Source organism: Fukomys damarensis, unplaced genomic scaffold (genome assembly GCF_012274545.1).
Source record: "Fukomys damarensis isolate Sample0158 unplaced genomic scaffold, DMR_v1.0_HiC HiC_scaffold_26, whole genome shotgun sequence".
Lineage (NCBI taxonomy): Eukaryota > Metazoa > Chordata > Mammalia > Rodentia > Bathyergidae > Fukomys > Fukomys damarensis.
Window position 1 is genome coordinate 34,887,230 of NW_022900938.1, and position 15,462 is coordinate 34,902,691.

The window sequence follows — 15,462 nt, forward strand, 5'->3', positions numbered from 1 at the left end:
AAACCAAAAAAAAAAAAAAAAAAAAGGAAGAAAGACAAAGTAGCTGTCTTTTATGTATAAAGGGAACTAAGATTATGTCATTTCATACCACACACATTTTTTAAAAAAGAGATAGGGTTGGGCCAGGAATTTAAATCAGTGGTACTGTGACTGCCTTGCAAGTACAAGGTCCTGAATTCGATCCAATCTTGCTCCATTGCCTGGATACCCTGGAACTCCGGTGTTCAAGTGATCCTCCTGCCTCAGCCTCCTAAGTGGTTGAGACTACAGGAAGATGTGACTGCACCCATCTATTTTGTTATTTTCCTTCCCAAGTGCTATTTCTAAAATTTAGGGAATAGAGATAAATAAGTGTGTAGTTACTACCCTCACTGAAAAAAAATCATGTGAGAAAACTACATATTCTTCATCAGTGGTTCTTACACTTAATAATTAGAACAAGCCAGGAAGCTTAAAAATAATAAAAAAAAACCCAAAGCCAAAGCCATACTTTATATGCATTAAATCACAATCTCGAAAGGTAGGACCCAGGCATCAGCATTTTTTAGAACTCCTGGAGTGATTTCAGGGTACAAACTATATTCAGAGGAACCAGGCCTCACCAGCAGGGTAAAATGGACTCAGTCCTAGGTGCAAAGCGGAACACACACACACGTTCTGTGTGTGCACGTATGTTTTGAGAAGAATGACAGGAAACATGTATGTCACATTCACAGTGGAGCACTGCAGTTCGGCACAGCAGAGCTGCCTACTACTTGGAAGAAGCTATCATACAGTTTCCAGAAGGAGAAAAGGAACGTGGTACTTACCACAACCATGGGAACTGTCCTTGCTGAAGGTCAGGTCCCAGATGTAGTTCTAATTGTTAAGAAGCGAGAGTAGACTACAGCTAGCTGATTCCACATGGATAAGTGGGGCTGTGAGGTCCCTGCACTTCTCTCCACCCGGGGCACAATCTTCAGCCAAGGCCATGCCCATGCATCACACCCAAATACAAATCCTGGTCATTTAAAGCTCACATACAGGCACAACAGGGCAGACTGGCCACAGGAGAATGGGCCTGGGACACAGAGAAGAGGACCAAATGCTACCAGTAACTTGCACGAATCTGAGGCAAGTTTCATGACTATGAGGTCTTCGCTTCTATATCTGCAAAGAGGCTTGGCCTGGGAGTGCTCAAAGGGCCTTGCCAACTCCAACAGGCCAACAATCCAGCATGACCCCATGAGCTCAGCAAGCATTAAAGACTGTAGTCACAGATACAAGAGGAAGCCAGCTGAGTGTTTTTCTGACCATGAACTTGAGCTTATTCAGCCTGCGCCCTACACAGTATCCTGGAAAAAAAAATGGATGTTGTCTGAGAAGTGCAGACAGATGGGAAGTTCAAAAGGAGGCTACAGAATAACCTCTCAGCCTCTTAAAATCCTCAGTAGTCCACAACAAAGACTGACAAAGCACCCACAAGCACCATCCATTTAGATGTTTCCCAGAAGATGTTAACTCTTAAAAAAAAAAAAAAAAAAAAAAAAAAAAAAAGCCTCTGAAAGAATGCTAGAAGGAATGTATGATCGGTACCACCTTTCTGGAAAAAAACTGGGCAATGCAAGTGCAGGCCATTTCATTCAATGATCCTACTGCCAGGAAACTGCCACTCTCAAAGCACTAACAAAAGATGTGCCTAAAAATTACTGAATAAAAGTCTTAGCAGGAGCTCTGAAGTAGGTTGCACACAACAAAGCAAATATATCTACTATTAAACTTTATACTTGAAGAATGGTCAAGATAGTAAATTTTATTATGTTTCACCACAATTAATTCAAAATATACACCAGCAAAAATCAAACATCTTGGCTCATGCTACAATGTTTTAACATGAAAAACAATCTAAATATCTAAAACCTGGAAATTACTTTTTAAATTACAGAATACTGAAATAATAGACAATAAACATCTTTAAGCAAATAGAACATTGCTAGGATGTAATATGAAATGGAAAAAAGGCAGAACACAAAGGAGTTACATCACATGGTCTCAGGTTTCAGTACATAGATTGTTAGAAATCGACTAGAAAATATGTATAAAAATGTTGGCAGTATTCACTGCCTGCCTCACAAGCACAAGGTCCCGAGTTCAATGCCCAGTACCAAAAATGCTGGCAGTGATTCTCAATGATTGGATTTCAAAATTTTATACAATAAATATTCTTCCAAGGTTGGGAGGAAGCAATGCCTTGGCAGACATTAACTCATAGTCCAAGAATCAAACAGACAAGATGACTTCCTTTTCACAGCCTGTCCATTGAGGTTTTTCCTTCAAAGAAACAGACAAGAAGAGGGGTTTTCTTGTTTATTTGTGACTGAGTTTTGCTATGTGTCCCAGGCTGGCCTTGAACTCTATCCTCATGCCTTAGCCTCCTGAGTGCTGGGATTGAAGGCTTGTACCACCATACCTATGTAACAGGGGCTTTCAAAACTGCTGCATCAGTGATGATGTCAACTGTGAGCGGGAACTGGAACTGGGCAGAAGTAGGAATGGCTGGCACTCTCCAGTCTCCCCACACAAGCCAGTCCAAGGAGAAAGGCGAAATACAGTAGAGCCTTGGTTTACAAGCTCAATTCATTCCGGAGGGGTGGTTGTAACTTAAATTGGTTAAGTGGAGGCTCAGGCTCCTTCCAAAACCTTCAAAGTCTCTCTCCTATATACAGGCAGTTCTCAGACAGTTCCTAGACAGACATCCGCCCAGGATTCCTCAATCAACTTCATAGAGGAAAGGACGTTTTAATGCTCCTTCCAGAACTCTCTAAGGGTTGAATCTGTATCTGAGACCATCTGGAAGCATAAACAGCTGGCATTTGGGTTGCAACTCAAGATGGTGGTCATAAGTTAAAACAAAAATTCCAGTCATAACCCAAATTGTTTGTATGTCAGGTCAGTCATAACTCAAGGATCCACTGTACTGTGAGTGATCTTATCAGGGATGCTTGGACCCAAAAGTGTTTTGGATTTTAGAATATTTGTACATATAATGAGATACCAAGAACATGAGGTTCAAGTCTAAACATGAGATTTACTTATGTTTCATATTATACATAGCCTGAAGGCAATTTTATACTATATTTTTAGTGTAACTATGTTTTAACTAAGACCCATTACATGACATGAAGTGTGAAATTTTCCACTTGAGTTTATGTCAGTGCTCAAGAAGTTTCAGATTATGGAGAATTTCATATTTTCACAGTTGGGATTCTCAACCTTTATTATTCAGTAGTTGCCATTTTCGGTTGTACCCGTGTCTGTATTTCAAAAGCTGCTTCTCATTCATACCTGAACTTTCTGATTATTTCATAATAAGCCCAAAGTAACTCAGGAAAAAGAATGCAAATATAAAATATATATATTTATTGAAAATATAAATGATATTACTAATAAATAGGCCATAGAAAATAAACTTTTCTCCTCTCTGGAAGGCAAAAGAATACATTACAAATATTGATGAAGTCAATCCAAAAGGCTTGCCACAGCCACAAAACTATTTTAATGTATGCTGATCCTTGCTTTCACTACCAGAAAATGGATTTTCCATTTAGAAAACCACCAAAATTTTTCAAATACTCAGAAAACAGAATCTTGTAACCAGCAGCAGGGAAAAATACATATAAATGAAGGAAGGTGGCAGATGGGTAAATAAAAATAACTCTTGATGTAAAGTAGGATGTATAAAAATAATGTAAAATGCAGGGTCACATTAATGCAAGGTTAATGGTATCATCTCTTGCCCTGATTTCCAAGGTGCAGGGCCTAATCTCCAATTATATTAAAAGAAATTTTCACTATACAGGGGTTTATAGCATTTTACCCTCTCTAGGATAACAGTTTCAAACTCTTGACAGTTTCTTGATTAGCAAAAATTAGTGAAGAGTTTCTTTCCAAACAAGTAAAACAGGTTTGGTGGGTTTTTTTTTTTTTTAAAGTACCTTCTTAAATGGAAGAGAGAGAAAGGGGTATAAGCTTCCAAATCAGAACAAAACTTATGGGTACTGACTTTCACACGTGGGTCTGACTGACAGGACCTGAAGTACTGCCCACTCTAGTGAGGGAGAGGAGGTCTAGGGGGCAAGAGTGGCTCAATGACTTCTGGGAGCTGCAGACATACTGTATACTAATACAGTGCTAGCTACTAAAATAGAAGGATATTTTTAAATCCAGTGCACATTCAGAGCCATATGTCAACATTTTTTTAAACAGGCAGGTAGAATGTTAGGGCTCTAAACACAGTTTAAGCAGAAATCTATGTGTTAGAGACTGTAGAAAAATATTTTCATCATTTAATGTAGTCTGAGTCATTGTCATTTTTAAACAAGCATTTTTTTTGCCCTTAACTGTTCTTTTCAAATTAAAATTACCTAGGTAATGAAGCCAAATCATCACTGTGAGACACTAATTTGAGGCACAAATTTGAGCAGCACACAGAACTGCTCTATCAGACATATCTGCTTAGTTTGTTTCATTACCATTTGCATTAAAAACATCTAAGTTGGAAGATGTTTTCTTCAATCCAATAAAGGTTGAATGATAGCAGAACTACTACTCCCTTCTATTCAAAAGGTCAAAGAATTTAGCAGAAATAAATTTCACTTCCATAGATAAAAACTTTAGGATGCTTTCTCAAAAGCAAAAATATCTAATGTTCGTCCAGGAACATAAGGACATAAGCCTCAGGATTTCTCTGTCCTTATTCCTAAAGCCCACATGAAACCACTCTAGACAGCCACCCTTCCCAGGCTTGCCAAGCCATTCGATGCTATCCAAAATCCCACAAAAACAGAGTGAGTCTGAATTTGTCATTAATAATGAAATTATATCTGAATCGCAGTATTCCCTGGAGTCTCTCAGGTGTTTCCATGTCCTAAGGCTCAAACAATGTCAATTCATTTGTAATAGCACAGATGATAGGAAAGTTTGTCCAAAATGTCAAATCTCAGCAGGTGACATTATCTTTAACTGAGGTCCCTTAAGGTTACAGATAGGTTCTCAGAATTATCTCGGTTTTACATAGATAAAGTATACTTAGATAAGACAAACTGCCTGTGCTCTACAATCAGATACAGAAAGCACACGTGTACTGTGGAAGAATAAACTATTCAAAGCATAGCAACTCACACTTCATTGGGGTGTAGATGCTGGGACCATTTCAGTATAATTTTGCAGCTGGGGAGAGCGATTAGGCTCAACTCTGAATAAAGCATGGCCAAGGCGGAATTTACAGCCAGGCAGCAAGTTGGGAGTCAGTAAATGAAAAATTACAAAGAAGAAACTTCAGGAGTAAAGGGCAGGGGGACTTTGATAAACAGGATTCTTGCTAAAGATGGGGCAGGGTGATCAGGCGTCACTGGGGATGGTACAGGATGAGGAAACTGGTCAGATTTGGGGACAGTTAGGCTCTTGCTAAAGTAACTTTGTAGGTGTCTTTGCTGAAAGTGGATTTTAGAAGGGAATGCACAAAGGAGCCTGGGAGAAGGTTCAGGAGTCTGTCTAAAGTTTGGTAGTGAAAAGGGGGAAATGACTTAGCTAATAATACAGAAAAAGTAAGATGCGTGCATAGTTCTTAGAAAGTAGAGTAATCCCAACCAGGGTAACCTAGCAAGAGAGGCAGCGTGGGAACCACGATTTAAAGAGAGGAAGACATCTGACTTAGAGATATAGCAGCAGGGAGGGCAAAGAGGAAAGCAAGGACATTCCAGGAATTTCCCCAAATACTGATAAACAGGTCAAATTCCTTGGCACAGGAAATCACTTCATACCAAAAAGGTTTCCAAGTTCCAGCTAATGACTGGACTGTAAACAATGTAGTCCAAAATAAGAAAATTATAGAACAATAAAAGATTTGACACTCACCAAATTCATAACACCATTTCTAAAATTTAAAGCCTTAAGGTTTGCCCTAATTTTATCCCCACAAGAACCTCAAGTATCCACTTAGTGATTCAAAAAGAAGGTATGCCATTTCAAGAAATACAAATATTGAAGAAAACAAACTAATTTCACAGCCTGATGGCACATGTTAGATGAGTCCTGAATATGTTTATACGTAGTTAAGAAGAATTTTTATATTGGCACAGGATCAATAAAGCCCCCAATTTTCCTACCTTTTATAAGCAAATACTCAGCAAACCTAAAAGAATATCAAAAACTATTATAATTCCAGGCATGAGCATTTGGAAGAGGCTTTCCTTACATCTGAATTATAATCTCTCAAAGTTAAGCACACAAGTAATCCACAAGTCCCTTTACAAGTCTGAGTTTTCACAAGCAATTAAATTTTATAGCTATTCAAATATGGGGTAATGTAACCGAGTAAAATATATCAGTACATTTTTGATGATGATGAACAGATTGTTGTCAAATGACACTCACCTACATCCATAATGCTTAAACATACTTTATGAGAGTTTAGCTCACATACTTAATTCATCAACAAGAAAACAACAAAACTAATGGTAGGATAGCAAGTGTAAATTACAAGTATGAATAACAAGATTTTGAATTTGAAAAGTGGAGCCTGAGCAATCCAAACAATATACATAAAAGTCAAACTACAGAGACAAGTCTATTTAAAAACCATACTTTTTTTTTTTTTTTGGTACCGGGGATCGAACTCGGGTCCTTGCGCTTGCAAGGCAGGCCACCGAACCGCTGAGCTAAATCCCCAGCCCCATAAAAACCATACGTTTAAAAGAAATTCCTACTTGGCATGGTGGCTCACATCTATAATCCCAGCATTGGGGCAAGAAAATCACACATTCAAGGCCAGGCCAGCGTGGACTGTATAATAAGACTGTCTCAAAAACAGATTGTCTTAACAAAGAAAAAACATCTTACAGGCATTCGCATTCATTTTGCTGAATTTCAACACATGCATTACTTATCTAACCAAGACAGCTCATCTGGTTTTACCACTATGTTGCTTGTTTACCTGGGGATTTTTTGTTTGATCTTGACTGCACCAGGTTAGATTGTCGAGGCAGCAAGGGTGATGAAGGCAGAGACATTGAGACACCTTTGGCCAAGCTCATCCGATAGCTATCTTCTGCTACAGGAATACTGCTCATAGGAGAGTCACCAGCATGACCAGGGGGCAGGACTGAAGAAGTCTCCAGACCAAAGTCACTTCCTGGAGTGGAAAGATAATACTTTAGACATACCATCCATTACAAATTGATGTAAACTTATTTCCCAAGGACAATATTCTTAGGAAATTCTCACATATTAGATATACTGAATTTCTTTTGTATGATTTTTCCCCCTTGCTCTTCATTTTTTGTTGTTGTTCTGTGGAGAAAAGTTCAAGCATCAGTGAATTATGCCCCTGACCGCTTTCTGTACCACCCAACTGATCTGGTTTGGCTCATAATAATAGGTCTACAAACTCATGAGATTAGACCAAAAGTAAGTACAAATGACCCACAAGCAGCTTTGAGTTCTTGGGGGAGGGGATAATTGGTCTTCTATGCGTACCAGTGGAACAAATTCTAAGCCAGGAGATGCTCCCGAACTGCCAGACACCCTACTGCTCATCTCCAACAGGGGAGGGTCTGGCCAAGCTCCTCCTCAACACTGTTCCTCTGTTCTCCCATGCCCTGTACTCCATATGTCCCATAAAACAGGACCCACCCTCTTAACCCTCAACCAGCCCGAACCATCACTGGACTGGAACCATGACTCACTTAGTGGGCAGATTTCCAGTTTACTTGACCCCTAAATAACCTTGGGGACAAAAAGCTTACTATTATGAAATTAAATAATCTAGAGTAGGCAGATTCTCCAAAAATAGAAACGATGCAATTACAGCGTAGAAGGAGTATCTTGACCCCGACCAGCCACCCCCTCCAACACAGTTAACACTGAGTACTCAGGTAACAAGCTTTCCTCCTACTGCTCCTCCCCACAATCACATTTCCTCACTTAGTATGTAGCAAGAAGCAACTGAGGAAGTATAAGGAGAGCTAAATCATCACCCTCCAGATTACAAAGCATTGTTAAGCTCTAAATTATAGACAGAAGAATTCGAAAGTTATGCATTAAGCTTTCTACAACCAAAACCAGTCTCTGACAAACACCATCTAAATGGTCCTTGTCAGGCTTTCCTCACTCCAAAAAGTCAAGTATCAGCTTCGAAAAAAAGAAAAAGGAAAGCTGTCTGGATGGGCGGGAACTCATTTTTTTCAGATCTTTGGGCACATGGGTCAAAAAGGAATGTGACCCAAACCTATCAGGTTCCAAACAGCATCACTGCTTTTTTTTTGTGTTAGGAGTTGTGGAGAAGGAGAGTCACCACAGCTACAGACTGGGGGGACATGCTCATGCCCCATTTTCAAAGGCAACTCAAAACCAGCAGAGCTGTGAACAGAAAAGCATGAAGGTCTGCAATGGGTAAACTGGCAAAGTCAGAAACATAATTTGTTTTACCTGGGCCAAACATGCTTCAAGGAGTTCTGACAGACTTGGGAAACTAAGACATTTATCAGCAATTGCCCAAATGACTGGCCTTTGAATAAACAGCCAGAATTACTAAAAAACTTTCACTGGATTACAGAAATAAGAATACTCATTGTAAATGCCCAAGACAGAGTTTAATCCCCAAGGGAGAGAAGCAGGCAGAGTTAATATAGTCTATGTAAATATGAACAGTCTCCTCCCTCAAACCTCTCTAGCCTTCACCCACTCTATAAGACAACACTGTCACCAACTCCCAGGACCACAGGCGCCAGTCTGAGATTTTGCTGACAGTACCAGTGCATGAAGCTTCCTGACTGCCTCCTTTGGCAATGAAACAGACCTCCTGGATACCCACTGCTTACAAGAGATACATGAAAACAGAAGGATAGCTGCTTTCTCTGGCCCAAAACCTTGTTCTCATGACCAGTTCCCACCATGACCTGACTCTCCTGCAAAGAACACGAAGAGAAGAGATCAATGTGGCACATACCTGTAATCCCAGCTATGTGAGGCCAGTCTAGCAAGACTCTATCGAGAGACAGAGACAGAGAGACAGAGACAGAGACGGAGAGAGAGGGAGAGGGAGAGAGAGAGAGAGAGAGAGAGAGAGAGAGAGAGAGAGAGAGAGAGAGAGAAATGGAATGGAATGGAATGCAAGCAGGTACTACACTGCAATAACAAAGTCAAGAGCAAACACTAGAGGACAGAGAACAACTTGGAGAGCTGAGGTACAGTGCACAGAACCAGGCATTACACATCAGGATGTGGGGGAAGCTTCACAAGGTGGCACTGTGTTTGAAGAGAACTACTTTGCTGTCTTCTTATCTAAGTCACAGACCTGGGTTGTCAAATGACTGCAGGATGGTGTGATGGACCACAAGACAGTGTCTCCTTATCTATTGTCTCCTTATCTATTCTCAGAAGAATTTCTGACCTATATATAAATAAAACTCTGACTTCTTTTGTGGTTGAAAATACAAAAGAAGGGAGAAGTACATATAACACCACCAGAAATTTAAAACATAAAGCTCATTACTGACAAAGGGTCTCTTTTCCCAGATATGTAGAGTTCTCCAACACAGTACAAAAGAAATTAGGGTTTGAAGGTTAAGGATTTAAAACATTTTCAAATTACAAATTCTACCCATAAACTTTGTTTATAACAAGCAAAGCAAATGTTTTCATTATCATTCTGTAGCCATGAGGACCTTCAGCCTTTGGAGCAGCAGCTGGTCTCTGGCACTTTAATTTTATGCAGGATGCAATAAAAATGGGACTTAGAGATGGGATTTGGGGGAAGAGCTTCCTATCTCAACTTGATTTTGCCTTCTCACTATTATATCTGTCCCAAACATGTTGTTCTCTTTGGTTTTCCAAAAACAGTTAAATTTCCAGCTTCCTTTTATTAGGCACAAAGCAGGGAGAGTTTTATGGATGAAGAGGAGGCACAAAGCACAAAGTGGGTGATGCAGCAGTTCAGAAGCTGGAGACAGCACGCTGGAGCCTGCAGCTTTAACTTTAACTGCAGAAGGGCAAGAAGTTAAGGGCAAGGAAAGCCCAGAGCATCCCTTGATGCCAGAGGCAGAAAGTGAACATCTCTTAGGGGCATCCACAGTAACAATGCGATGCTGGTTCTGGGCAAACTGACACCAGATATTCTCAGGTTGATCTAACATTCCTCAGCAGATGTTTAAAGAGGTTTAAGAGGAATTAAAGACATTTCACAGCAACAACCAGCGTGGTTGGTGCATTTCTTTCAGTCTTGAATAGATGTTGTTTTCTTTTAACTTCGACCTATTTTATTCCCCACCTCAATTAAGTAATAGGAAGCACACTTCAATCACTCTTCCTGTTGCTGCAGCAGAAATGCCCAGGCTAGCAGGACAATGAATCCTCACCAGGATATGAAAACCACGCTATCAATGGACAGTGATTAACCAGGCCTCCTCCTGATTTTAGGCAGGTGTTTCCCATGGAGCATTTTATACACCATAGATGGCTACATCTACCCCAACAAATTTTCTTCTGAGAGAGCATCCAGTCCAATCCCACTATGTCATAGATAACAAGCTGGGGCCTGATTATCAACCAGAAGGGACAGTGGCCAGAAATTACCCCCAACCAGCTAGCATAGGCCCTAGCATATTAATATCCTATCCATTTAAGAATTCTGGGGAAACAGAGATCCCCAAATGAGACACATTCTAAATTTGTGAAATATACAAATAAAAATAAACACACTTCTGCTTTAAGAATCCTGACAGTAAATATTTTAGGCTTTGCAAATTACATACAGTATTATTCACTTATTCAAACATATACACATGTGCGTGTACACACACACACACACACATTCCTATATATACAACTACTTTAACTCACCAATATCCCAAATTCCAAAAAGAAAAGTTCAGAAAGAAGACAGGGACAAGCAGACTTTCACAAGATTCTTATTAAAAATCAAAATATACACACAAAAGAAGTGAAAGAATCAAAAGTCACAGTTTGCAAAGATAATGAAACTGAAGAGAATAAGCCATCCAAAAAGGCATTTTAAATTGGCAGAAATATTTTTCATAAAAGAAACTTTAACCTTTTTTCTTCCAGTATTACAGACAATGAAAAAGGATTTAAACTCACAGCAGAAGAAAATGTGAATCTGAGCGATGAATGTTTAAAGGTGGTCACGTAGAATGGTGAAGTCCAACATTACAGATTAAAGTACATGGAGTGCAGGATTAGAGAAGGCTTTCTGAATGAGGGCAATGAAGGCAGGAACTTGAAAGTAAAAGCCTATTACAGAAAGTGTAGACCTGAGAAAGGCAAGGGTGAGCTCAGACATTCAGGTAAATAGGTCTGCAGAAGCAGGAAATAAGATTTCCATTTATTGTGCTATTGAAGTGGCTTGGGAAGGCGGGGGATAGAAGCTTAGAATAGAAAGAGAAAGATGTTCTGTTTATCCAGCTCCAGAAAACAGGTCTTGTGCAATACATTTAACTAGGGCATTAAATGTACTACAGCTCTTTTATGCAGTCCTCGCCTCTGCATGTACTAATGTTTCTTAAACATATTTTCCATCATAAGATTTTAAAATCACACAATTCATTTATTTACAGAAACCTAAAAAACTGGAAAAGATTTCCTCCCTTGCAGAAAACTCTCTCTGTAACTGTAAACACTTTATGAAAGCATTCTGTGTCTTAAGGGATTTCCTAGCATCTAGGCAGAGCTACTGATCATTTATGTGCCTATTCAAAAAGAAAGTTAAGAAATGCATCCAAATAAACAATCTTCAAAACTATATTCACATAGTCATGAATAATTCTCAAATAATGCCACTAAGAAGCAAGAAAGCAGAGGTCCCCCAGGGAAGGGATAGCATAGCCTTTTGTCAATTGGGTTCTAAAGAGACACCAGTAAATACAGCCCTCATACTCCATGTTACAGTAACAGATGTACAAAGATTGCCTTACCCTCAAACAGAGGAGTAAACATAAACAGATTGGCATTTCCTCTCTGACTATTCAAGCTTTTCCATTAAGACATGTCACCATGCAAAAGTTCCTTTGTCTTTTTTTGTTTTGTTTTGGTTTGGTTTTTTTGGTACCAGGGATCGAACTCGGGTCCTTGTTCTTGCAAAACAGGCACTGGAACCACTGGGCTAAATCCCCAGCCCCTCTGTGATTTAAAAATATATGACCTCAGAAAAACCTCACCCCAAATCCCACAGAAGTGTCTTTGAAATAAATGCTTTTTCAGATCTGCTAAGACAAGGTATCGGGTGGTCTCTATGTACTCCCTCATTTAATTTTCCCAATCACCCCTATGTAGTAGTATGTGCTCTTATTATCCCTGTTCTCAGGTGAGGAAATTGAGGGACAGAAAAGATCAACTGTCATGCCTAAGAAAACCAGAAAATGTCAGAGCTGAATTTGAATCCAAATAGCCAGACTGGAGTCCATTTTCTTAGTACTGCTCTCCTTCAAAAAGGCTGTTGAGTTATGCTTTCAACACTACATCACTATGTACACGCAAGAGGAAAAAGCAAAAATAGTATATGTAGGTCTATACACAGTATCCGGTCACAGTAAAAAGAAACCTGTTCTCTCATCTATTTTCTTATTCCATGCCAGCTGGTTAATTAGTCCTATAGCACTCCTGGAATGCTCTACTGGGGAAGTACCCAGGCCTAGGGATCATTAATTTTTTTTCAGCCACACTGTATGCTATTCCCATACAAGTGAAGTGGATCTGAGACACTAGTGTTTAGTCATCAAGTACCTTAAACAGTTTCTTCTCCTTTCATGGATACAGTATGTTCATTCACTCTTGCAGTGCTGTGGCACAGCATAGATGCTCCCAGGTTACTGCCCCCATGGACAGTGACAAGTCTAATCCATCTGCCTGGCTCAGATGCAAAATAAAATAGCAAGTCAGCTGTGGTTGAAAGCAGCATGTAAGATTCACCTTACACAGGTGTGGAATTTAGCACTCTATATTTTGTCAGCAAATATGGGTGTTACCCAGGTCCCCAGGTCTCATGGACTACAACCTGGATTCTGTGGCTGTGTCAGGCCTAGCATCCCTGCACCTCATCACAAAAGCAGATCCCAGACCCTTCACAGTTGAGTTATGGCTGAGGTGATTTTTAAAGCTCACTTAAGTGATTCTCATGTGTAGCTGGGACTAAGAACCAATCAAGAAGATGGTCAAAAGATCTGAAATATTTGTGTTGCTTTTGCAAGACAAAGGTAGGAAAAGAAATTTCAGGGAATTCTCTATCATGTAGATGATTAAAATTAAAGTTCGCATTATTCAAAATGTACATTCCTTGATCAAGATTGAGCCATGTGTAGGTATGAAGATCTTTGGGCTAAATGGGCCACCTGGTAAGGCCTAACTTGGTGAAATGAAGCTCCATTCTACAAAGTATTGCTCAAAGACGTGTGTGTGTTTACTACTCAGAGGTGAGCTTATGTACAGCTGTGGTGGGCACAAGATGTGGGAGGAAGAGCAGAGTTCCCTTCTCTGAAGGTCAGAGCTGGTGGCACTCATGCTTCATCACCGATGGGCAGGTTCTCCTCTCGGCTCCCTGCACTGTCTCCAATGCAGGTCCTGGTCATCTTCTGCTGTCCAAGGCAGAGTCTGGGTACATATGCAGATGCATGCTCAGGTGGGGACACTAGGGAAACATCAGGGAAGGACAGACATGGAACTGGAGTGTGGTATGGGCTAAGAAATAAAGCTGAGTCTATAAAGGAAAATAATGAAGCAGGGGAGAAGGGAAAAGGGAGAACAGCCACTTGGGGCATGGGGAGTACGGCACAGGTGGCAAAAGCATAAATTTCTGTTTGTGTTTAAAACTGCATGGGGCAAGCAGTCCCAGCAAAGCCCCTCCCAATACCCTGGTAAAGTATTTATAACTACAAAGTAAAAGGTAAAATTTACAAGCACAAAAACTACCAAAAAATAAGAGGCTGCCAGAAAACAAATCCCAGTAATTTTAAGGAACACAAAGGAACAGCCTTTATTCTTGAAACAAACAATTGGTGGCCTAACCACACCAATTCTGTGAAACAGCAGAAGCCACCAGCCAGGCTGGGAGAACACTGAATCCCTCACCCAGAAGCTGTGACTCCAATCCACAGCTCCAGATCCAGACACTTAAATCATGGCTGGCTTGGGATGATTAGATTCTCTTTGGTAAGTCTCCCTCAAAGCCATCAATGATGTAGGAACAAGGAAAATGTATACCTCATTAGCAAAAGGAAGGAGGACATCTTGAAGACTCAGAGATGGAAGACAGAAAAAACTCAGGCACACCACTCGGCACACTCAGTGAAATGCAGGATGCCTGCCCTCCGTACTCTTTCCCTGGAGTTTCTTTTCTGATTACTTAATTTATGGTATAGACTCAGAGAAGTTAACACTATAGAAAATACAGTCAATAATAAAGTCAATAAACTTGGGAAGGTGTTCCCAAGAGAACAGGTACATATCTTAAGATGTGAGAAAAGATTATAGATATGGAAAACCAAAGGTATATCTGAGAAGAAATATGGGCAAGATAAAGTAATTAAAACACAACAAAATAAAAACTTTTTTTGGAACTGAGAAACACAGGCACAAAGGACTCACATGCTCTAGACTAATTCCCCAAAGGGAGACCCACACCTACACTCATCTGGTAAAACTTTAAATCGAAAGTTTAAGAAAAGATTATGACAAAAATCCAAATAAGTATTATTAAATATTTAATAGGATACAAAGCCACAGGGACACTAAAAGGAACCAAACTCCAACTTTCCCAGAGCTCCTGCATTATGTAGTTTTCTAGAGCTGCTCTACAAATTACCACACACTGGGTGGCTCAAACAGCCAAAACTTATTTTCTCGCATTTCTAGAAGCTACCATCTTAAAATCAAGATGTGAAACAGGGATATGCTCTCTCTAGAGGTTCTGGGGAGAATCTAGTCCATGCCTTTCTCTTGGTTTCTGATGTGGCCAGAAATCTTGACTCTGTTTGGCTTGTTGACTCATTGCTCCAACCTCTGCCTAGATCAGTAATAGCAAACCTTTGAGATCTTTCAATGATTGAAACATCTCACTGCAGCACACATGTATAGGTTTGTCACCACTGGCCCAAATCATCGGATGGCATCCCCATCCTGTTCGTCTCTTCAAAGAAAATCTGACACAGAGGTTAGGGCCCACCTACCCTGTAAGAAATAGGGAAGGGGACATTACCAGAACCCCTGCAGTGGATCCTGGTCTCCTGTGAGGTATGACAGCACAAGGCAAATTAAAGAAGACAGGAAACGAGACTTAGAGAAGAAGCTGGATGCTAGGCCTGATCAGTGCTGCTCTGAGCAGCAAAGACAAAGACCCTGGACCGGGGATTTAGCTCAGTGGTGCTGCTGCCTGCCTCACAAGCACAAGGTCCTGAGTTCAATCCAGTTCAAAAA

The 15,462-nt window shown here is 40.2% G+C and overlaps 1 protein-coding gene across 9 annotated transcripts in view; it reads right to left on the reverse strand.

Moving 5' to 3' along the window:
* Nucleotides 1-15,462, reverse strand: part of Tanc1 (tetratricopeptide repeat, ankyrin repeat and coiled-coil containing 1) — a 199,867-nt gene that overhangs the window by 110,986 nt on the left and 73,419 nt on the right. For all 9 annotated transcript variants that reach the window (XM_033756295.1, XM_033756293.1, XM_033756294.1 and 6 more), the window contains one exon: nt 6,974-7,171. In XM_033756295.1, coding sequence (XP_033612186.1) covers nt 6,974-7,171 — 198 coding nt within the window. The remainder of the gene's footprint in view (nt 1-6,973; nt 7,172-15,462) is intronic.